We start from the raw sequence: 25,965 nt of genomic DNA, 5'->3' as shown, positions 1-25,965 counted from the left end.
TAGAGAACACCCTAGCACCCTGCAACTGGTCAAAAAGATCATCAATACGCGACAACCGGTACTTGTTCTTAATAGTGATTTTGTTCAATTGACGGTAATCAATACACATTCGCATAGTTTCATCCTTCTTCTTCAAAAATAAAACTGGTGCACCCCAAGGCAATACACTCGGTCTGACAAACCCTTTGGCTAGTAACTCCTCAAGCTGTTCTTTCAATTCTTTCGGAGCCATGCGATACGGTGGGATAGATATAGGCTGGGTATCTAGAGCTAAGTCAATATAAAAATCAGTATCACGATCTGATGGCATGCCTGGAAGATGTGAAGGAAATACATCGGAGAACTCCCGAACTACAGGCACTGAATCAATAGTCGGAGTCTCTGCAGTAGTATCCCGAACATAGGCTAGATAAGCTAAACAACCCTTATAAACCATGTGTTGAGCCTTCATAAAAGAAATAACCCAATTAGATGCACTAACAGACGAACCCTTCCACTTCAACCTAGGAAATTCTGGAATAGCCAAGGTAACAGTCTTGGCATGGCAATCTAGGATGGCATGATATGGAGATAACCAGTCTATGCCCAGGATGATTTCAAAGTCGGTCATCTTAAGCAATAAGAGATCTGCTCTAGTTTCATAACCACAAAATGTAATAATACAGGACCGGTAGATCCGATTCACAACAACAGAATCACCCAGAGGAGTGGGCACATAAACAGGAGTACTCAAGGACTCACAAGAAACACCCAGGAAATAAGCAAATAGAGATGACACATAGGAATATGTAGACCCTGGATCAAATAATACGAAGGCATCTTTGCCGCAAACAGAAATAATACCTATAATCACGACATCTGATACCTCTGTATCTGGTCTGGCTGGAAAAGCATAGAACCGAGCTGGAGCGCCAACTGGCTGGCCTCCGCCTGGCTGACCTCCGCCTCTAGGACGACCCCTACCCACCTGTCCTCCACCTCTTGGTGGTCGGACGACTGATGGAGCAACTGGTGCGATAATCATAGGTTGTTGACCCTGTTGCACTGGTCTACCCTGAAGCCTAGGATAGAATCTTCGCATGTGACTGGGATCCCCACACTCGTAATAACTTTTCGGTGCAATGGGCTGCTGACTAAGAATCTGGCCCTGGTGACCTGAATACCCACTACAAGAACCCTGAATAGCTAGTGGGCGATAAGAACTCTCTGGTATAGCACTGAAATAAGGTCGCACTGGAGCACCCCGAGGAGGCGGTGGTGCTGGATATGGGGGTCTGCTGGACTACCCTCTCACGAAATGACCTCTGCCCCCAAAGTCGGTCATCTTAAGCAATAAGAGATTTGCTCTAGTTTCATAACCACAAAATGTAATAATACAGGACCAATAGATTTGATTCACAACAACAGAATCACCTAGAGGAGTGGGTACATAAACAGGAGTACTCAAGGACTCACGAGAAACACCGAGGAAATGAGCAAATAGAGACGACACATAGGAATATGTAGACCCTGGATCAAATAATACAAAGGCATCTTTGCCGCAAACAGAAATAATATCTGTAATCACGACATCTGAGGCCTTTGTATCTGGTCTGGCCAGAAAAGCATAGAACCGAGCTAGAGTGCCAACTAGCTGGCCTCCGCCTGGTTGACCTCCACCTCTAGGATGGCCCTTACCCACCTGTCCTCCACCTCTTGGTGGTCGGACGACTGGAGCAACTAGTACGGTAATCATAGGTTGTTGACCTTGCTGCACTGGTCTACCCCGAAGCCTGGGACAGAATCTTCGCATGTGACTGGGATCCCCACACTCGTAACAACTCTTCGGTGCAATGGGCTGCTGACTAAGAATCTGGCCCTGGTGACCTGAATACCCACTAGAAGAACCCTGATTAGCTGGTGGGCGATAAGAACTCTCTGGTATAGCACTGAAATAAGGTCGCACTGGAGCACCCCGAGGAGGCGGTGGTGTTGGATATGGGGGTCTACTGGACTGCCCTCTCACAAACTGACCTCTGCCCCCAGACGGAGCACATCTGAACTCTCCAAAATATCTAAACCGCTTATCTCTCATAACCTACTCTCGGCTACGCTGACGCACACCCTCAATCCTCTGAGATATCTCCATGACTAGCTCATAAGAAGTACCCACCTCAACCTCTCGAGCCATAGTGGCCTGAATGCCAGTATGTAAACCCGCAACAAACCTCTACATTCTCTCCACCTCAGTAGGGAGTATCATAAGTGCATGGCGAGATAACTCAGAGAACCTCGCCTCGTAATCGGTCACTGATATTTGAACCTGCTGGAGCTGCTCAAACTGAAACAGCAACTATTCCCTCTGGGAGGGTGGAATATACCTGTCCAAGAAAATACGGGTGAACCTGTCCCAAGTCATGGGAAGAGAATTTGCTGGTCTGCCAAGAAGATAAGACTTCCACCATCTAAGGGCCCTGACTTCTAGCTGAAAAGTAGCAAAGTATACCCCATGAGACTCCAATATCCTCATATTATCCAGTCTGTTCCTGCACCAATCAATGAAGTCCTGGGGATCCTCATGTCGCTCACCCCCAAAGGCAGGAGGATGTAGTATAGTCCATTTGTCCAATAGATTTTGCTGATCAGCGGCTGCAGCTGGCCTGGGCTCTGGTGGAGCTGCTGCCATTGGCTGGGCTCCATCCATGGGTAGTGCACCCTGGGTATGATATACAACAACTGCCTGCCCATGTGCCTGTGCGGTAGGGGTCTGTGCACCCCTGCCCACCTGAGATGTGGCTGGGTATGCTGGAAATAAATCGGCATGAGTCATAGTGTCCATGAACCGCAACATACGACCCATGACATCCTGCAATCCCGATGCATATGTGAAATCTACCGGAGCTGGCTCTGCCACAGGCACCTCGCCCTGTTCCTCAAAAATGGTATCCTTTGCTGGACCCACTGGCGACCTAACTAGAACAGTCTTGGGACGTCCTCGTCCCCTACCACGGGCTGGAGCCCTCCCTCGGCCTCTGCCTCGGCCTCTAATAACTGGGGGAGTATCTCTTCCCTGGTATAGAGCCTCGTTAGAGCGCATTCTCACTATCTGTGAAAGAATAAGAGAAAGATATTTAGTACTATATCAATAACACGATGGAATATGAAGAAAGGTAGTTTCCTAATACCCTATAGCCTCTCAAAGATAAGTACAGACGTCTCCGTACCGATCCGCAAGACTATATTAGGTATGCTCATAACTTGTGAGACCTACGTGAACCTAGTGCTCTGATACCATGTTGTTACAACCCAATTTTACCTATAGGTCATGATGGAGCCCAACACTAGTTGGCTTGCCTAGCTGTAGCGTTGGGCGCCATCACGACCTATAGGTGAAATTGGATCGTGCCAACATGATATCAGAGCACTAGGTTCACGTAGCTCTCACGAGTTATGAGTAGACCTAATAGAGTCTTGCGGATCGATACAGAGACGCCTATACCTATCTTCGAGAGGCTATAGGGTGTTAGGAAACTACCTTTCTTCATATTCCATCGTGCAATTGATGTAGTATTAAATATCTTTCTCTTATTCTCTCACAGATGGTGAGAACACGCTCTAATAAGGTTCCAGACCAGGGAAGAGCTACTCCCCCAGTTGCTAGAGGCTGAGGGAGGGCTCCAACTCGTGGAAGGGGGCAAGGACGTCCCAGGACTGTTCCAGTTATGCCGCCACTGGGTCCAGCAGAGAATCCCATTATTGAGGAACAAGGTGAGGTACATGTGGCAGAGCCAGCTCCGGTGGATTTCACATCTGCACCGGGATTTCAGGATGCCATGGGTCGTATGCTGCGGTTCATAAAAAATATGACTCAGACCGGTTTATTTCCGGCAGACCCAGCCATATCACAGGCGGGCGAGGGAGCACAAACCCCTACCGCGCAGGACTATGGGCAGGCAACTGCTATATATCATACCCATGGTGCACTACCCATGGGTAGTGCCCAGCCGGTGGCAGTAGCTACCCTGAGCCCAGGCCAGTTGCAGCCGCTGGTCTGCAGAAACTATTGGACAGATGGACTAGACTACATCCTCTTGTCTTTGGGGGTGAGCGACATGAGAATCCCTAGGACTTCATTGATCGGTGCAGGGACAGACTCCACAACTAGAGGGCAGGGCCCGTAGATGGTGGCAGTCTTATGTTCTTGGCAGACCAGCAAATTCTCTCTGGACATGTATATTTCACCCTCCCAGAGGGAAGAGTTGTGGTTTCCGTTTGAGCAGCTCCAACAGGGTCAGATGTCAGTGACCGATTATGAGGCGAGGTTTTCTGAGTTATCTCGCCATGCACTTATGATACTCCCTACTGAGGCGGAGAGAGTGCAGAGGTTTGTTGTGGGTTTACATACTGGCATTCAGGCCACTATGGATCGAGATGTTGAGATATGTACTTCTTATGAGCTAGTCATGGAGATAGCCTGGAGGATTGAGGGTGTGCGTCAGCGTAGCCGAGAGCAGGTTACTAGAGATAAACGGTTTAGGTATTCTGGACAGTTCAGAGGTGCTCCATCTGGGGAATGAGGTCAGTTCATGAGAGGGCAGTCCAGCAGGGTCCCATATCCAGCACCACCGCCTCCTCAAGGTACTCCAGTGCGACCCTATCTCAGTGTTATACTAGAGAGTTCTTATCGCCCACCGGCTATTCAGGGTCCTCCCAGTGGGTATTCAGTTCCCCAGGGCCAGACTCTTAGTCAGCAGCCCATCGCACTGAAGAGTTGTTACGAGTGCGGGGATCCCAGTCACCTACAGAGATTCTGCCCCACGATTCGGGGTAAGCTAATGCAACAGGGTCAGCAGCCTATGATTACTGGACCAGTTGCTTCACCAGTTTTTCGACCACCAATAGGTGGAGGACATGTGGGTAGAGGCCATCCTAGAGGTGGACGCCAGCCAGTGGAGGCCATCTAGTTGGCGCTTCAGCGTGGTTCTATGCTTTTTTGGCCAGACCAGATGCAGAGGCCTCGGATGTCGTGATTACAGGTATTATTTCTATTTGCGGCAAAGATGCCTCAGTATTATTTGATCTATGATCTACGTATTCATATGTGTCATCTTTATTTGCTCAATTCCTGGTTGTTTCTCGTGAGTCCTTGAGTGCTCATATTTATGTGTCCACTCTTGTGGACGATTCTATTATTGTGAACCGGATCTACCGGTCCTGTATTATTATATTTTGTGGTTATAAAACTAGAGCAGATCTCCTATTACTTAAGATGACCGATTTTGAAATTATTCTGGCCATGGACTGGTTATCTCCATATCATGCTATTCTAGATTGTCATGCCAAAACTGTTACCTTGGCTATTCCAGCATTTTCTAAGCTGGAGTGGAAGAAGAAGGATGGAATAATGCGTATGTGTATTGATTATCGTCAATTGAACAAAGTCACTATTAAGAACAAGTACCCGTTGTCGCGTATTGATGACCTATTTGATCAGTTGCAGGGTGCTAGGGTGTTCTCTAAGATCGACTTGAGGTCGGGGTACCATCAGTTGAAGATTCGGGATTCGGATGTTTCGAAGACTGCTTTCCGGACTAGATATGGTCATTATGAGTTTCTGGTAATGTCTTTCGGTTTAACTAACGCCCCGACATCGTTTATGGATTTGATGAACATAGTATTCATGCCATATATTGATTCGTTTGTCATTGTCTTCATTGATGACATCTTGATCTACTCGCACAGTAAGGAGGAGCACGAGCAGCATGTGAGAGTGGTGCTTCAAACGCCGCAGGAACAAAAGCTATATGCTAAGTTCTATAATGTGAGTTCTGGCTTAAGTCTGTAACATTTTTGGGGCATATTGTATCGGGTGAGGGCATTAAAGTTGATCCCAAAAAGATTGAGGCAGTTAGGAATTGGCATCGTCCCACTTCGGTGACTGAGATCAGGAGTTTTCTGGGTTTAGGAGGTTATTATCGTTGGTTCGTGGAAGATTTTTCATCTATTGCAGCACCCATGGTCAAATTAACCCTGAAGGGTGCTCCGTTCCGATGGTCCGATGATTGTGAGGTGAGCTTTCAGAAGCTCAAGACAATATTGACTAGAACGCTAGTGTTAGTGTTGCCTTCTGGTTCGGGGATGTATACAGTGTATTGTGATGCTTCACGCGTTGGCTTGGGTTGTGTATTGATGTAGGAAGGGCGAGTTATTGCATATGCTTCACTTAAGGTAAAGCCCCACGAGAAGAATTATCCAGTACATAATTTGTAGTTAGCTGCGATTGTTCACGCTCTTAAGATTTGAAGATATTATCTTTATGGGGTGCCTTATGAAGTTTACGCTGATCATCACAGTTTGCAGCATTTGTTCAAGCAAAGGGACCTAAATTTAAGACAACGCAGATGGCTTGAGTTACTAAAAGATTATGATATTACTATCATGTATCATCCGGGCAAAGCAAATATGGTTACTGACGCCTTGAGTAGAAAGACGGAGAGTATGGGTAGTTTGGCTTTAATTTCAGCAGAGGAGAGGCCATTGGCTTCAGATATTCAGTCCATTACCAACAGACTTGTGCGGCTGGATATTTCAGAGCCTAGTCGAGTTCTTGCATGTGTTGTAGCTCAGTCTTCACTATTTGAACAGATCAAGGCTCGCCAGTATGATGATCCACACTTAATGGTTCTTCGAGAAACGGTACTACGGGGTGGTGCCAAGGAAGTTACTATTGGAGCAGATGGTGTTCTACGACTCCAGGATCGTCTATGTGTTCCTAATGTGGATGGACTGAGGAAAAAGATCCTAGAGAAAGCACACAGTTCTTGGTATTCTATTCATCCAGGTGCTACGAAGATGTATCGTGATTTGAGGCAGCATTATTGGTGGAGACGAATGAAAAAGGACATAGTTAAGTATGTGGCTAGGTGTCTAAATTGTCAGCAAGTTAAATATGAGCACCAGAGGCCAGGTGGCATACTTTAGCAGATGACTATACCGGAGTGGAAATGGGAACGCTTCACTATGGGCTTTGTAGTTGGGTTGCCGCGGACCTTGCGGAAGTTCGATGCAGTTTGGGTCATTGTTGACAGGTTGACCAAATCGGCACATTTCATTCTGATTGTGACTACGTATACTTCAGAGAGGTTGGCCCAAATTAATATTCAGGAGATAGTTCGGTTTCACGGTGTGCCAATTTCCTTCATATCAGATAGAGGTCCTCAGTTTACTTCACATTTCTGGAGAGCAGTACATAGTAAATTGGGGACCCGTGTAGAGCTCAGCACAACCTTTCATTCGCAAACCGACGGGCAGTCAGAGCGGACAATTTAGATTTTGGAGGATATGCTCAGGGCATGTGTGATTGACATTGGAGGTCAGTGGGATCGTTTCTTACCTTTGGTCGAGTGTGCTTATAATAACAGTTACCAATCCAGCATCGAGATGGCTCCATTTGAGGTTTTATATGGTCGGCGATGTCGTTCGCCCGTCGGATGGTTTGAGCCCGGTGAGGCTAAATTATATGGTACTGATTTGGTGAAAATGCCTTGGAAAAGGTAAATTTGATTCAAGAGAGACTTCATACAGCACAGTCCAGACAGAAGAGTTACGCAGATCAGAAAGCGCGAGATTTATCATTTATGATGGGTGAAAAAGTTCTCTTGAAGGTTTCGCCGATGAAGGGAATCATGAGATTCGGGAAGAATGGCAAGTTGAGCCCAAGGTTTATGGCCCATTTGAGGTGTTGAGACGAGTTGGGGAGGTTGCTTATGAGTTTGTATTGCCTCCCAATCTATCAGGAGTTCATCCGATTTTCCATGTATCTATGCTCCGTAAGTATCATGTTGACCTATCACATGTGTTAGATTTCAGCACAGTTCAACTAGATAATAGTTTGGGCTATAAAGAAGAACCAGTTGCCATTGTCGATAAACAGGTTCGCCAGATGAGGTCCAAGAGGATTTCTACAGTAAAAGTCCAGTGGAGGGGCCAACCAATCGAGGAAGCGACTTGGGAGGCCGAGAAAATCATGCGGAGCAGATATCCATACTTATTCAACACTCCAGGTACAATTCTAAACCCGTTCGAGGACGAACGTTTGTTTAAGTGGTGGAGAATATAATGATCCAACCGGTCATTTTGACTTATAGAACCCCGTTTCCCTTAAATAAAACTTCCCGTATGTATTTTTAATGATTTATGACTTGCGGGGATGGTTGGTTCGGGATTTGAAAGTGTTCGGATTGAAATCGGAACACTTGGTTCCTTAAGATAGCCTTAAAAGGCCAAGTTTGACTTCGGTCAATATTTTAAGAAACACGACCCCGAAATAGGGATTTGACGGTTCCAATAGCTCTGTATGGTGATTTTGGACTTAGGAGCGTGTTCGGAATTTAATTTGGAAGTCCGTAATTAAATTAGGCTTGAAATGGCTAAAACAAGAATTTAAGTTTGGAAGTTTCACCGGGGAGTTGACTTTTGATATCGGGGTCAGAATCCAGTTCCGAAAATTTTCAAAGCTCTAGCATATTATCTATGACTTGTGTGCAAAATTTGAGGTCAATCGGACTTGATTTGATAGGTTTCGGTATCGAATGTAGAAGTTGAAAATCCTAAGTTTCATTAAGCTTGAATTGGAGGATGATTCGTGGTTTTAGCATTGTTTGATGTGATTTTAGGGTTCAGATAAATTCGTGTGATATTTTGGGACTTGTTGGTATAATTGGTTGAGATCCCTAGGGGCTCGGATGAGTTTCGGACGGCTAGCGGATCACTTTCGTCTTTTGGGAGACTGATGATAGTTGTTGGTATTTTTCTTCTGATTTCCTTATACGCAACCGCATAAGTTGGTATGCGATAGCGAAGTGTAAATTGGGCAGAGGCGACTTTGTTCTACGTGATCGTGTGAGATAGTCTGCGATCGCGTAGGCTTGTTTGAAGCAGTGATGTTTTTATTCTTCGCGATCGCGTGAATAGGGTTGCGATCGCGTAGGCATGGGAATTTGCTATTCGCGACCGCGTGGAGGAGGTCTCGTTCACGTAGAATAAGTGGAGCAGCAGGGAAGGCCACGCGTTTGTGCTTTGTGATCTCGTGAAATGGTTTGCGATTGCGTGGGCCTGTAGGTTTGAACTTCACGGTCGTGTGGCATTGTTTGCGATCGCGTAGGGTTATTTTCTAGGCAGTAAAATTTGTGCTACGTGATCGCGTGAGGAAGTTCGCAATCGCGTAGAAGAAATCACTGGGCAGAGAGTTTAAGTTCTGAAAATGGTCCATTTTTAACGATTTGGAGCTCGGATTTGGACGATTTTTAGGAGTTTTTGAGAGAAAACAACGGGGTAAGTGTTCTTAGCTCAATATTGGTTAAATTACCCGAATCCATTACTGTTTTTATCATTTAATTGATGAATTGAGTTGGAAAAGTTTGAAAGCCCTCTTGGATAGATTTGAGAATTTGAGGGCTGAATTGTTATCGGAATTTAGTGATTTTGGTATGGGTAGACTCGTGGTTGAGTGAGCGTTCATATTTCGTAACTTTCGCCAGATTCCGAGACATGGGCCCCAGGGACGACTTTTTAATTTATTTCGGATTTTCATTGAAAAATGTAGTATTTTCTTGTAGAATTGGTTCCTATAAATTTTAGTGATTGTATCGAATTAATTTGGCTAGATTCGAGCGAGACAGAGTTGGATAATCGTGGAAAAAGCTTTCTAGTGCATTAAATTGGAGCAAATTGAAGTATGTCTCTCGTCTAATCTTGTGAGGAGGAAATTACCCCATAGGTAATTAAATTAATAATTGTTGCTAATTGTGGGGGCTACGTACGCACGAGGTGACGAGAGTCCGTGCGTAGCTACTATTAATGTAAAAGCCCGGGTAGTTTTAGACTCAAAAACATGAATTACTTGTGCAAGTTGTATTCTTTGCTTAATTAAAATAATATATATATATATATATTGTATCCTTTACTTAATTAAAATTATTTGATATATATATATATATTGTTAATTCTTAGATAAAAATATTAAAAGATGAAAATCTCATATGCTTAATTTTCTGTTTAAATTAATTAATTATTAAAAGAAATTGTTCATCCTCCCGAATTTATCTTATAATAAATATAATCTCCTTCTGGAGGTACATAAGAAAATGTCCTCCTTTCTTGTGGAGCGGGCTGAATGCCTCGACTGAATAGATGCATCTATGGATCGCGTCGCACGTCCCTCGGCAATGTACACGACACTCTAGATCGGGCCGTACGACCTCGGCAGAAACCGTGCCTAATAATGATAATTATACGATACCTTGGCATTAAAAATTGCAGTTTGTGAATTTAATTAATAGTTTGGAAATTGTTGCATTTGAAGGAATTTAATTATTTCTGTTGGTTAAATAAATTATTGTTAATTCTGTGAATCATGTTGATTTAGATATTTTAGTTTTATTTCAATTATTATTATTGACCCATAGTGAGTATCAAAGTCGGCCATCTCGTCTCTACCACTTCGAGATTAGGCTTGATACGTACTGGGTACACGTTGTTTACGTACTCATACTACACTTGCTGCACTTTTTGTGCAGGACCTGAGGCAAGTACTAGTGGAGTACCTATCATCTTACACTCATGTTATCCAGAGGCGTAGTGGTGAGCTGTCTTTCTGAGCTGTTCTGCAGCTACCAGTGTCTCTTCTTGTATTTACATTCTGTCTATTTTATTTCAGACAGTATTTGGAGTTTGTATAATCTACTAGATGCTCATACACTTGTGACACCAGGTCTTGGCACACACATTGATAGAATTGGGAGTTGATTATTTATCTTGGATTTAAATTAATCGATATCTTTTATATTTTCTTTAATATTGCTAGTAAAATAATAAAAATTACTTAGAAAATTATTCTGAAAATAATTGATGTATGTTTAAATTACTAGTTGTCTTGCCTAGCTGTAGTGTTGGGCGCCATCACGACCTATATGTGAAATTGGGTCGTGACACCTTCACCCATACGAATTGTATAAAGTTTCTGTTTCAGGTAAAGTCTATTTTCCACCGTCCTCTTCATATATAAGGTTTTTAATTTTTCCCACATGCCTTTGGCTGTGATTTTTACAAAAACTTCACGTAAAACCTCATTTGAGAGATTTAAGATTATACTTGATTTTGCCTTTTTATCTATGATGGAAAACTCCTCGTCCGTCATTTTATCCGGCTTCTTCTCCTTTCCTTACAACGCCAAGTCTAAGCCATCCTGAATTAAGATAGCTTCCATCTTTAATTACCACATTCTAAAGTTTGCACTTCGGTCAAATTTCTCAACATAAGTCTTTGTTAAAGTCATATTGGCTACTGAAACAAACCCGATTAGATCCGGCTCTGATATTAATTTGTTAGGATCGGTAAATTGGGTAGTGCAAAATTTAGCCAAACAATATTATAATGACAATAACAAAGACAATAGAAGTCGATAACAACGGCAATTAAAGCATATAAAGAAGACACAAATTTAACGTGGTTCGGTCAAAGTGACCTATGTCCGCAAGCGGAGAGGAGCAATTTCACTATACCAATAAGAGTACAAAAGAGAGTATAAAATTAGAGTAAATACTCTAATTAATCCCAAATACCCTAAGAGAATAATCTCACAAGATCACTCCAAAGAAATGGTTCACACAAATGCTTCCCAACACTAGCTCTCATACAAAATACTCTTAATAAAGGAGGAAAGGAAGAAATAAGAAATGGAAACTCAAGTCTTGTTGGTGTGTATAAAATGAACTAATGACATTCCCTTTTATAAGCAAAAAATTCTTGGCTTCTTAGGTGTAAAAGAAGAGATACAACTTGTGCAAATGATGTCCACCACATAATGCAATATTTTTGGGTCCCAAAGAATATTACCAACAAAGTCTATATTTTATAAAGATACTTATGCTTACGTGACATTGACTCAATTAGCTAAAATATTGGCCATAATTATAGTTTCCATATCAATATGATGATTCGAGGAAAGGCAATAAAGCGCCAAGTTAGGATAAATTCTTATTCTCTTTATTCTACCTATTCATAACTAAGTTAAATACCAAGACCCTTTTAAGGTCTTATTTTATTTTCCTTGGTAGGGGCAAAATTAGCAATATATTCAATTTTGCTTAATTTGATGTTAAGGTACTTTGGGTAAAGATAAAATAGATACCTTGCCAACGTTTACTTTCATGTAGTATATTAGCAAGTATACACACATCGATTATATTATTTTTCTTATGTGTTACTATTTCTCGTTCTTTATTTCTTTGTCATGATTGTTGTGATTATGCTTTTCTTGAATCGAGGGTCTGTCGGAAACAACCACTCTACTTTTACAATATAAGGGTAAAATATGCGTACACATTACTCTCCATAGGCCTATATATATATATATATATATATATATGTTAGGACTGTTTGGTTAGCTGGAAAAAGCTGTGAAAGGTGAGTAATTAAGAACAAAAAAAAAAAAAAAAAAAGCAAAAGCATGAAAATAATCACGTTTTCTCCGCTGTGATTACCTCTATTTTTTTCTCTCCTCCTTTAATATATTTAGTCAAAAGGAAGGAAGGAAAGGGAACAAAGGGGGGGAAAATAGGGTGTAAATGTGTTACATAACACATGGTTTCAATCAATGTATTCACCAATCTCCAAACCTTTAGCTGCCTCATCACATCCATTTCATGACTCTTTTTCTTCATTTTATGAGCGCTTTTTGACCTCCTCGTCCAAGTTCACTTATAGTGGGTAATGGGTATATACTGATTATGTTCAAAGTAAATCCTCTGGTGACTAATTACTTCCATGCAAGCTCACCGTCTATTACAAATATTACATGACAAATAATAAGATGTTGTACGTATGTAATAGCCTATGTGTCCTAAAAAGGAACATGTTATGCCCGGCCCCTTTTTAGTAGATGAGATTAGGATGAAAGTGTTTTCTTTCATTTAAGATTCCAATGAATTTAACTAACACAAATTTAAAATAATCAAATTATTAAATTTCGATATTGAATCAACTATAACAACAATAAACAAATTCAGTGTAATTTCACAAGTGAAATCTGAGAAATATAGTGTATGTTGTGTACGTCACCTTAATCCTACCTTTTAATCTTACCTTATAGAGGATGTTTCTGATAGATCTTCGGTTCAAATTTCGATACTGAATTATTTAAATGAAAAAAGAAAAAGAAAAATAGGAATAAAATTGTAGTTTGAATTGCTAATGCTAGATAGACACAAGGATCTGATTAGACTGTCCCTCATTAAGAATGACAGCAGGCTTTCTGCTACAAATAATTATGAATGCCTGTTCCTTCACTAAATTCTGTAATTACTCCTACTTTGTATTTATTGGAGTAATTAATTCTTATCTAAATCAACTGCCAAGTGAAATTAAATAAAACTAAATTATTCGAGTATTTAGAAAAATTTATTCGAAAATTTAGGAGTGAAAAGATATATTTCTATATGAAAAACAATATACTTTCTACAATTATTTTAAATAAATCTCATTTTTTTAAAAGGGTGATGAAGCAAAAAAATTTTACATTATCAGTATTGAGTTATAACCAACTAAATTATACTGTAGCATAAAAAATACACTGCTAAATTTATATACTACTAACTTGAATGCAAAAAAGAATAGTAAATTCAAAACCAAGTTAAACAAAAGAACACTAGCTGTTCTCCTTTTCTTTCTCAATAAGTAACAAGAGAAAAAAAATTACAAAAGTAACACCAAAACTCAAAATATTATTGAACAAATTGTATTATGAACAGGACTACAAAAAGAGCACAAAAAATATATAAACATATGATTTTATTTTTTTTCTCTTGGCTAATGGCTACTAACAATCACTATAAGCTATAGAATCCAAAGGAGATGAACACAAATACTTTTTAAAAATAGAATTAATTTCTAAATTACTATTCCCACGTCTAACAATAGGATATTTTGATACTATAGACAAGGAATTAAAACCCGATTTCGAGTTCAACCCAGTGAGTGAACTCAGTTCATGAATTGACTCACCCGAGTTGATCAAATTCACATTCTTTAACATGAATTCATTCCCAACGAGTTGGTTGAATAATCCTGACTCGGACATGGAGTTCTTCTTCTTGTGTTGTATTGCGACTCGCACAATTTCTGTTACCATAGCATTTGCCAATCTTCGTATTCCTCTAGCTCCACCAAATACAATCCCCGAGTCAACTAGTTTTTTCTCCGAGTTCTTTTTCTTATTATGCACGATTGTTGGTAACATAACGGTTTCTGGACTTCGATACTTGAGTTGACTCAGTGGGTCACCGAGTACGAGATATTCCTTTACATCAACTAGCATTACGTGCTTGTAATTCCTTCGAATTCTTCCTAATAACATTGGGTAACAAGCCCACCTTCTTAAATTCATTGAAACATTGTCCAAAAATCCACTCAGGGAATTCTCAGGGTCGAGTTCATCCACATCAAAACTCACAACCGAGCCGTAACTCAACCGAGTTGACCGAGTTGACCCAGTTACATTATTCCCATTTTCATCATTACTGCTCCGAATTTTGCGACCCCAAATGGGTTCTCCACTTGAATTCTCTTTCTTGCTCGAAATCACGAAATGGGTCGGGTCGAAAGTAGTCGAAGTATAAATGTCTTTTCCCTTACGGTAGCCATGGATGAGTTTCAAGAACGAGGTGTTCTCTTCAACAATGGCGTTATCAAACGAACTCGATTTCAATGGAAATATTAACAGAATGTCTGATTTTGACGTGACACTTGATCTGTGTATAAGCTTGAGAAATGCTTTCAGTTCATTAACCGTAACGGATTCAACGACATGAGCAATAATGAGATCGTTCATTGCTCTTGTTCCTCGTCTGTATAAAGAACCCATACCTTGTAATGCATGTGGGAAAAATAATTTGCTAGGTTTTTTCTTATAATATGAAGAACTTAATTGTTTTCTTGAAGTGAAGTGATGAGGTGAAGTGGGTTCGAAAGTGGAGAGAGTAAAGAGGAGAAGAGTAATGAAAATGAGAAGTGCGCAAATTGAAATGGTGGATTGAGCTTTTGAGAGAAGTTGAGTTGAATTTGAGCGTTTGAGAATTGCATTAATAGCTTTGAAAGAAGGAGAAGATGAAGAAGAAAAAGAGAAATTATTGGGCTTTTTGTTGAGAATTTTGTTGGAATTGGAGTTATTGTTGTTATCTTCTTCTTCTGGGAAGAAAATGAAGAGGAAACCCATTCCCCAACTTTCACTACTATTGCTAGTGTTATTGGAGTTGGTATTGGTGTTGTTGTTTTCTTTGGTTTTTGCTTTAAATCCCATACCCATCTCTCTCTCACACACACAAGCTTTTTGTTTCTCTCTCTAGATAGCTCTATATTCTTGTGATTGTTGTTGGGTTTCTCTCTCTAAATAGCTTTCAATCTTCCACCTCCATATATATGAAGTTATGAACTTTCTTTGTCTCTTTCTTTGGAGGTGTGATTAGGGAGATTTTAAAATGATTAAGGGGCGAAAAGGATATATATTACTATATTTTTCTCCGTTATCTTATTTTTCTAGCTTTCAAAAAGTGACGTGAGTATTATTCATTTAAACCGAGTGTATATCGGAAATAATTTTTCTATTTTCACAAGATAAGAATAAGATTGCTTACACACTATTTTTTATATACTTTACTTGTGAGATTACACTGAATTTATCGTTATTGTTGTTATATTAGTTTTCTAGCTTTGATTATTGCTTTTCTTTAATTTCTCATGGCTTCTTCATTATCATAAATTTTTTTTCCAAAAGTGTTGTGATTATGTTTTTCGGACGTCTATCGAAAATAACCTCTCTACTTTTATAAGTTAGAGATAACGACACATTATCCTCCTCATTTCCTTCTTGTGAGATTACACTGAATATATTGTTGTTGTTGTTGTTGTTATAATCTATACTTGGTCAAGTTTTTCCTTTTCTTTTTAATCAAGCTATTGTAGTTTTACGTTTTCTTTTTCTGCTTTTTAATAATAATGGTGTTTGAACAAATTTATAAGCACTTTGATAATTTTATTACCTTTGACTAGTACATATAACGAGTAACTTTGTTCATTAAAAACTTAGACAAATAAAAAGAAATAATCGGTGGAACTTTGTGTAGAGCTACTTTTACAAACATCTGAGAGATATAATTGAGTTTGGTGGTTAATTTTTATCAATTTTGTGCCTGATTTGAACACACTTTACCAAAGTTTAATGGAACAATATATAGTATGCACTATTCTGGGATAAATGGATTAATTATTTATACTTTTTCCCAAAATGCAAGTAACTTTGACAGAATTCTAATTTCTAAATGAGGCAATTTAAATGTTTCATTCACCAACAAATTATTTCTATATACTTTACAAGTTTAAAAAAATAGCAATAAATTAAGTATGTTTTTAAAGAAATTATATTTGACTATTGAATTGATAATTAGACATGTTCTTATTTCAATTTTCATTGAAAAATCATTTAGTAATTGTACTTTTTAAATTTAATTATGCTTAGGTTTAAATTAGTAAAGGATAATGTATTAATATGATATGAATTAGGGGTGTCAATAGTTCGGTTCGGACAGTTATTTTATTAAATTTATACCATACCAATTTTTCGGTATTCTATTATGTATAACCAAAATTAAACTTTTTGAAACCGTCCCAATCATGTCGGTTTCTCTTCGGTACGGTTCGGTTAATTTTCGGTATTTTTTAAAAGTGTCATGTAAAAGACACTAGTAAAAGTAGAATGCAATAATATACATACTTTTATAGGACTTAGAAAAACTCTCTAGACAATTTTACTGTTTAAATGATGATTAATTAAAAAATATGAAGATTGCTAGAATGTAGATCCATCAACTACTCTACAGCAGCGTAATAAAAGAAACTAGCAAAGACAAAGAAAAGATAATAAATCACACGAGTAGAAAGATATTAACAAATCTGGGACTCAAGAATAAAGTCTATAAAAGATTAAATATTCATAAATCTAAATAAGACGAAAGGAAACATATTGTAGTTTGTTACTCATAATCGCTAGAATATTTTGTGTCTTGCTAGTAAATTATTTCTACATACTTTACAAGTTAAAAAAAATAGCAATAAATTAAATATGTTTTTAAAGAAATTATATTTGACTATTGAATTGATATTTAGACATGTTCTTATTTCAATTTTCATTGAAAAATCATTTAGTAATTATACTTTTTAAATTTAGTTATGCTTTGGTTTAAATTAGTAAAGGACAATGTATTAATGTGGTATGAATGGCAAGAAAGTGGGGCTACTGTGAAGCGTCGGTGGACAGAAGGGGCAGATTTTAATAAATGAGAAAACTGTGTGTATTAATGTAAATGAATCCTAAAATGGGGGGGCCATCCTACAGTTTACGGACAAACTCAAAATAGTATTTTGTTTATGTGGACTGAGGCTACATTTTTTTTTTTTCCGGTTTTCCACCCAGTATCTGGTAATCGCATTTGAGTCCGATTATATCCGGATTCGTGTCGCATAGAGTTCCATTCGGGAGAAGCACTCCCTACCAAAAAAAATTTCATACTCAGGACTCGAACCCGAGACCTGTGGTTAAGGGAAGAGCAACCCCATCTGCTTCATCCGCTTCACCGCATCCTTTGGTGGCGGCTACAGTTTTCAATTGCTATAAATTATGTTGTTTCTACTTCTGCTGCTTTAATTTTTTCTTGCTATAATATCTGTATAAACAAGTCAAATATTACAGAAGAAACAATTAATAAGTTATCACTATCAAGACAGGCAACAATGTAATTGTAAATGAAATACTTAAAATGCGTTTGAAAAGCAGTATGGAAAATGGGACAAGTAATTGCAATCAAGTCTGTCTGATTTATAGCCTGTTTGGCAAAGTTTCGAAAATTAGTTTATTTTGAAAATTGATTTTTTTTAAAAATACTTTTGGTGAGAAATAATTTGTGTTTAACAAATTAGTTCAAAAGGTATTTTTGAGCAACAATTAGTGATTGACCAAACTTTTAAAAAGTATTTCTAAGTTATTTTTCTCAAAAGTATTTTTCAAACAAATACTTGGCAAGAAACTAATTTTTTCTACTTCTCAAAAATTACTTTTGCTTCTACTCAAAACACTTTTTTTCCTTCTAAAAGTTTGGCCAAATATAAAGCTTAAGTATATTCATAGTGTATAAATTTTATTTATACAATAAAATTAAAATTGATCAATAATCGTGACGATTTCAAAAAAAAATTGCGAAAGTTAAGGTTACAAAAACAATACTTATTTGATCTATATATACATTATAATTGTCTGCTATCAAATACATTTGTTATTTAATATACCAAGGAAATTGATTGATTTAAGAAACATTAGCTAGTTTAAACTTCTTTAATTTTTCTTTTTCTTTGAAGATGGAGGAGTATATTTCTTTTCTTAAAGTATTTTTCTACCAAACATAAAAAGACAACGAAGGAGAAAAATATTTTTAAGAAATCCATCTTGTCAGTCTTGTGTGAGAGTCAAACTGAACCTCCTTTACGTTCTTGTCCCAATAAAGTTCTTTGTTTTTTATATATCAAAAATGTGAAAGAATGGTGATGATTTCATAGAACTTTCCATGAAAAATGTGCTAGTTTAATAGAGGCGGATTTATAATATTATTTATGATTTTACGTTAATTCAATAATTTTTATTTAGATTTGTATATGTATAAAGAATTTTTAAAAAAAATTTACTATAAACTTAATTATTATTATTAATAATGATTAATTAAAAAATTATAATATAAATTTATAAATTTTAAATTTTGAATCCGGTTACGTAGTTTAGTAATTACCATAAGTTTTTTTTTTTGTTCTAGAAACGTAATTAATTTTAGTAATTTTTCTAAAAGAATTAATTCTTTTTTAGCAATAAATTAAATATATTTTTAAGGAAATTTTATTTTGAATTGACAATTAAACGACAAACATGTTCTTATTTCAATTTCCATTAAGATTTCATTGAAAAATCATTTACAAATTCTACTTTATAAATTTAATTTTGATTCGGTTTGAATTAGTAAAGGACAATGTATTAATATGGTATGAATGGCAGGAAAGTGGGGCTACTGTGAAGCGTCGGTGGACAGAAGGGGCAGATTTTAATAAATGAGCAAAATGTGTGTATTAATGTAAATGAATCCTAAAATGTAGGGGCCAACCTACAGTTTACGGACAAACTCAAAATAGTACCTTTTTTTTTTGGTTTTTCATCCGGAGTCCGGTACTCGCATTGGAGCCAGATTATATCCGAATTCGCGCCGCGTAAGGCCCCATTCGGTTGGAAGCGCTCCATATCAACGTTTTTTCATACTCAGTGCTCGAACCCGAGACCTCTGATTAAGGAAAGTGCAATCCCATATAGTATTTTTGTTTCTGTGGACGGTGACTGTAGTTTTCAATTGCTATAAATTATGCTATTTCAACTTGTGCTGCTTTTTTTCTTGCTGTAATAAGAAAATATCTGTATAAACAAGTCAAATATCTGTATAAAATACACAAGAAACAATTGTAAGTTATCACTATCAAGAATGGCAACATGTAATTGCAAATTAAAAAAGGGCAACTTGATGTACAAAATATTCTCAGTTTACGTAGGATCTAGGAAAGGGTCATCTTTCAAGAGATATTGATGTAAACAGAGTACTTTAACGCAAGCATTAATAACTATTTCGACAGCTCGAACCCGTGATTTATACGTCGTATGAACAAACTCCCCATCACAACATGTAATTGTATTTCTTTTCTTAAAGTATTTTTCTACCAAACATAAAAAGACAATGAAGGAGAAAAATATTTTTAAGAAATCCATCTTGTCAGTCTTGTGTGAGAGTCAAACTGAACCTCCATTATGATCTTGTCCCAATAAAGCTCTTTTTTTTTAATTATATGTCAAAAATGTTAATGAACGGTGATGATTTCATAGAACTTTCCATGAAAAATGTGCTAGTTTAATAGGGGCGGATTTATAATGCTAGTATTATATATGAATTCACGTTAATTCAGTAACTTTTATTTAGATTTATATATGTATAAAGAAATTTATAAAATAATTTACTATAAACTTAATTATTATTATTATTATTATAAATTAATTAAAAAAATTATAATAAAAATTTATAAATTTTAAATTTTGAATCCGCTTAAGTAATTTAGTACTTATTAGAAGTTACTACTAGGAAATTAGCAGCTACAGTCTGCAGCTAAGAAAGAAACAACAGTGCTTTGGTAAGTTTGCACTGCACAATACACATGCATATGATCTTTCTCTTTTCTTGATTTAGGTATTTGGTATAAGAAATTTGTTGGTCGATCCCAAGGTTGTAGTGAGATTGATAGAAGAAATTTCGAGTTCGAGCACAAAGAAAGGAATTTTTTTTTTAATAGAATTATTTTTTCTTTTAATGAGCCGACGGCCTATCAAAAATAGCTTTTCTATTTGCATAAATATAAGGGTAAAACTACGTACTCATTACTCTCCTCATATCTCATTTGTGGGACTATACTGGGTATGTTATTGTTGTTATTGTTGAGTCTTATATAATACGAATTTGAATTAGTCAAGACTCTAATAGGGATACTGAACACCGAACAAAAATAACAAAAAGAACTTATTGGTCTAAGAAGATTTCTATGGAGGTAAGTGTTGGATTTTGCATCTGTTACTGCTACTATTTTCTAGAATAATTAGTTATTTCGTTTTAGGAGGAGTCTGCTAGAAGATTCAGAATTTTAATTATAGTAAGAGTTTAGTAATTTAGTTGTAGGAGAAGTCTACTACTTTATTTATTTGGTTATTTAAAGCACTATGATTAATAAAATTTTAGAAACAGTTTTTCAATCCTATTTTCAACCTTCTTGTTGCTTGCATATTTTTTTCTAAAATACATAATATAGGTATCAGAGCCTCCATTGATCTTGACGGATCTCTGAATTCGCTGAAAAACAACCAATTTCAACCACTTTTAAACCGTACGCATTTTTACCCATACCGATTTTTAACCAAATTTTTAACAATGGCAAGCATCAGTCTCTCTTTGAATACCCCACAAACTTTCACTGGTGAAAACTATCAGATTTGGTCAGTGAAGATGAAATCTTATCTTGAAACTTATGATATATGGGAAGTTGTAATGGAAGACAAATATATACAACCACTTCCTGCAAATCCTACCCTTGCCCAAATCAAAGCTCATTCAGATGAGAAAATCAAAAAATACAAAGCCAAAACTATAATTCAAAATTCAATTACAGATTTAATCTTCTCTAAAATCATTGCATGTGAGACAGTAAAAGAAACTTGGGAAATACTTAAACAAGAGTATCAAGGAAGTGAACGAGGCAGACAAAATCAGATTTTAAATTTGAAAAGAGATTTTGAATCTCTTAGAATGCAAGATGATGAGACCATCGCTAAGTATTCTGACCGAATTTCTTTAATTGTCAATAAAATCAGGTTACTTGGTGAGGATTTCAAAGATGACAGGATAGTTGAAAAAATTCTTGTGACAGTTCCCGAGAGATTTGAATCCAAAATTTTCTCTCTCGAAGAGTATAAAGATGTCTCTACCATCTTTGTTGCAGAAATAATAAGTGCTCTTCAAGCACAAGAGCAAAGAAGGGCCTTTAGACAAGACAAAATTACTGAGGGTATTTTTTTATGCGAAACACCAAAAAGAAAAAGTCGATTATCCTTGTTGCAAATATTGCAAAAAGAAAACACACTTAGAAAAAATTTGTTGGTGGAGACTTGATGCATCATGTGGAAATTGGAAACAAAAACGTCATGTTACAAAAGTGTGCAAGTTCAAAGATGCTCATGCACAAGCACTAATAGCAGAAGAAGGAATTGAGGATGACCTTCTTTAGACTGCAGCAACAGAAGCAAGGATGAGTGTTGAATTTTGCATCTGTTACTGCTACTGTTTTCTAGAATAATTAGTTGTTTAGTTTTAGGAGGAGTCTGCTAGAAGATTCAGAATTTTAATTATAGTAAGAGTTAAGTAATTTAGTTATAGGAGGAGTCTACTACTTTATTTATTTGGCTATTTAAAGCCCTATGATTAATAAAATTTTAAAGACAGTTTTTCAATCATATTTTCAACTTTCTTGTTGCTCGCATATTATTTCTAAATTAATAGCAGTAAGCCACTCCATAGTCCTGTATTATACAGCTAAATGAATGTATATCAATTGTCTTGTCACACTTTCTACGGATTTATGCTACTCCTATTACAATATTTTACAAATACAAATACTACACGAATCTTAAATTTAGTGATATATTGCAAAGACCCTACGTTGTCAGCTTCAACTTTTGACAATGTCCGGTTGGACGGGGTATAATATTGCCCCACTTTATGCAAGGGCGTACCTATACTTTGAGAAGAGAGGTTATTGGATTCCGTTAATTTTGGTAGGAAGAGCCAACTCCATTCCCACAATATACAGAAATACTAGGATTAGTCGAGCCAATGAGTTCTCAACACCAAATATTTGAAGAGTTCCTTAATCTTGTATAGGTCTTGAGTTCGAACCCTAAAAATAAAATTTTCTTTGACCAGAAAAGCTAAATCTCTAATAATATACTTTCTATAGCCCAAATACAAATTAGTCGAGTTAGTGAGCCGTCGACACCAAATACTCAGAAAGAAAAATAACTTTTCTTATAAGGTTTAAGGAGATAGTTTTTCACTTTGAGTTTACTATTTGGCTAATGCTACTAGGTAGTTTAAATAGTAAATACCCCACCAATAGTACAACCAACTATAACTTCACATAGTAAACCCCGCAATGTCTAAGCACTTAAAAAATCTGCTTATTTTGAGAAGTATTTTTTGTTCAAAAATATTTTTTTTTCAAAAGTATTTTTGATGAGAAACAGTTTGTGCTTTATTAATTTATATGAAAAACACTTCTGAATAACAATTAGTATTTGACCAAATTTTAATTAACTGTTTCTAAGTGTATTTTTCTCAAAAGTGCTTTTAAAAAAAATATTTTTGAAGAGAAACTATTTTTTTCTTGCTTCTCCAAAACTACTTCTGATTCTCCTCAAAAGTATTTTTTTTTTCCTTTCAAAAGCTTGGTCAAACACCTTAATTTTAGAAAAAAAATACTTTTGACAAAAAAAAGTTATTTTTGCCTCAATAAAGCTTGGCCAAATATGTTATTATTCTAACTTTCTCAAATATGTACAATTTGTAAATGCAGCCACACCTTCCACTGATACACCAAGTCAGTACTGCAAGTGCCAGCCAATGAATTTACAGTTATACGACCGGACCTCATAATCGAGTCGAATCAAAAATTTAGAATTAACGGATTCAGAATGAATATAATATTGTTATATGAATTTTACTCTCTTTTTTGGCATATAGGTAAGTACATAGTTCAAGAATTGAGAGATAATAAATTCAGTTGAACCTACTAAATTTGCTTATGCTTAGTAGATGAGTTTTCATGTTCTTGTTTACAATCCTCTTCCCTGCGTCCCAACATAACTTCTTTTCTCAAAAATAAAAAATATAATAATAATAATAATAATAATAATAATAATAATAATAATAATAATAAAAAGTAATTTTGCTTTGCTCGATTCTTGCTCCACTGCGTTGCCACTCCTATTTGAGAATTAATTAAATCAGATAGTTTTATTTCTTTAATTTGTTGACTTGCTCTTATGAAACGAAAGTAGAAAAGATTGAAAAAATTAGTCATTCAGAATCACTTGTGAAGAGATCCTTGAAAAGTTAATAACTACTACTTGTCAGGTTTTAACTTTTCACGTCCATTAAGAAATAATAAATAAAGTGTATAATTTACCATAATATATATATTAATTGATGCATATTTTATTGGATTTGAGAAAATGATTTGAAATGAGTAATAAATACTGTGAGTATAACAAGAAAAAAAAAATATCTTCTCTTGATATGCGTAAAGTGACAAGTAAAAAATAAAATTATATTTTTAATATACATGGTGAATGGAGAGAGTAGTAATCTTTTTCAAAAAATCAATTAATTCGATATCAAACACTTTAGAAGCTGTTTGATATAAAATAGAATTACTAGAGAAGTGTGCAAACTTGATTTTTCAAGTAGACCCCATTTCCATTTACCTATCCCCACGAGAATAAATACCAACACAGTATTTTCTGACTTTTTTCACATGGAAGATGAAACAATACAAAATGCTCTCAAAGTTGAACCTTAAAAGATCCCATCTTTGGAAAAGGTTATTCTATAGTGTTTGATTGAGCTTACAAGTTGGCGAGGCTATAAGTTCAACCGAACTCATAATTTTCGTTGTATTTCGTATGCCGTCTTCTTTTACATAGTAATATTTAAATGAGTCTTTACATACTTTGACTATTTTACTTAGTATAACTATTTAGTAACTTTGTTCACAAAAAGTTAGCTAAATCATAAGATATTACCTAACGTTTTTTTCTTATTCGCTGAGATTTAAATTTTAGTGTCTCGTAATTTTCACTCACTTCATTAATTACTAGGTCACGCCCTCGGGTGCTCTTCTCCTATGCCATGTTTGTGAGTGTTCTCTTTTTCTTTTCTTTTTTTTCACAAACATAGTGAAACAATCTTTGTGCTTGATTGGGATGGATGGGTAGACTTGGGAAATTGAAGATAGAAAAGCATATAAATAAAGTGTATGAGATTTAAAGTGGTTTCGACTAGACATCCATTTTGGATTGAGAATCTGATGCTCAAAACGTCGAAAGGATTAATATGGGCTCAAAAAGAAATAAATAGTACTCTTATGAGAGAAAAGTGTAAGAATAAATTTCCTAATTGTTTTGTTGATACAAGACACTCACATTTTGCATTTTCTTGTGTCTTAATTAGGAGACATTCAATAAATTTGGAGTGTGTTACTCAATGATTCGGATCCATTTGTCAATAATTAGAGATCTTGCCATTCGTGCCTTGAGAATGAAAAATCTTACCTGACGACAATTTAAATTAGCCAGGCTAGTGATCTTCATATATCATATGGCTACACGAAGAAGAAAACAACAGATTAACATAATGTAATAAAACCTATGTGAGAACAGAATGAGAATAATCCCCCTACGCATTTTGTTGATATTCTCACATTTAGTATTTTCTTGTCTTAATTAAGAGACATTCAATAAAGTTTGTGAGCCCGTTGGGGCGAAAACCATTTTTAGGGATGCTATTCAGGGATTAGCCAATACACATTTTATCTTAAAATTTTAAACAAAAAATCTTAATTTCAAAATAATTCGGGATATTTTGTCGCTAAAAATTGAATTGAAAAACTAAAATTCAAGATGCATTTACTAATTTCTAAATAGTATCCATTTAGAGTGACTACCTGATATCATTTCTACGGCTCCATCTATCCAAGAGTCCATAAGAATGGACAAAAAGCCTGTCACCGGATCAGTTGAATTAGTTGGGTTGGCCCAAAACAAAAATTGCGTCCACTGGCCACTTTTTGGCTCTCTATTTTTTAATACTAGCCATTATAAATAGAGTTTCATATTCTATATGGATAGAATTTGCCTAAGGATAATTATATCTCTTAAATTATTTCGAGTTTAATATAGTAGGAATGGATATGATAACAATGGCACGATAATGAGATAGGACAGAGAAAATGTTTATAATCTATAATTGAGGGAGAAGCTTAATTTTGGGGATTTGGAGCCGTACCCTATATTTGTGCCACCTTTTAACATGTACCATATTTTTAAAAATTATTTATTTGGTAGCCAGCTGACAAAAAATCCATAATAATATGACAATTACATCCCTGACAAAGATATACAACTTGCATCTCGCATTAGTCGTGTGATCTGCAACCTCATTCGTGAAAAAAGATCTCCTCCTCTCCTCTCAACAGCTT

At 36.4% G+C, this 25,965-nt stretch overlaps 2 protein-coding genes across 2 annotated transcripts; one reads left to right on the top strand and one right to left on the bottom strand.

Moving 5' to 3' along the window:
- Positions 1–13,669: 13,669 nt before the first annotated feature.
- On the bottom strand, positions 13,670–15,466 carry LOC104114917 (uncharacterized). The gene has a single exon (XM_009625465.4). The coding sequence runs from the start codon at positions 15,338–15,340 to the stop codon at positions 13,856–13,858; it is 1,485 nt and encodes a 494-aa protein (XP_009623760.1). The 5' UTR covers positions 15,341–15,466; the 3' UTR covers positions 13,670–13,855.
- A 5,620-nt stretch (positions 15,467–21,086) lies between these two features.
- LOC138909183 (uncharacterized) lies at positions 21,087–21,939 on the top strand. The gene is made up of 2 exons (XM_070200368.1): positions 21,087–21,720; positions 21,869–21,939. The coding sequence occupies exons 1-2, from the start codon at positions 21,087–21,089 to the stop codon at positions 21,937–21,939; spliced, it is 705 nt and encodes a 234-aa protein (XP_070056469.1).
- Positions 21,940–25,965: the final 4,026 nt, after the last annotated feature.

Source organism: Nicotiana tomentosiformis, chromosome 4 (assembly GCF_000390325.3).
Source record: "Nicotiana tomentosiformis chromosome 4, ASM39032v3, whole genome shotgun sequence".
Classification (NCBI taxonomy): domain Eukaryota; kingdom Viridiplantae; phylum Streptophyta; class Magnoliopsida; order Solanales; family Solanaceae; genus Nicotiana; species Nicotiana tomentosiformis.
This window is presented reverse-complemented; position numbering and strand designations above follow the sequence as displayed.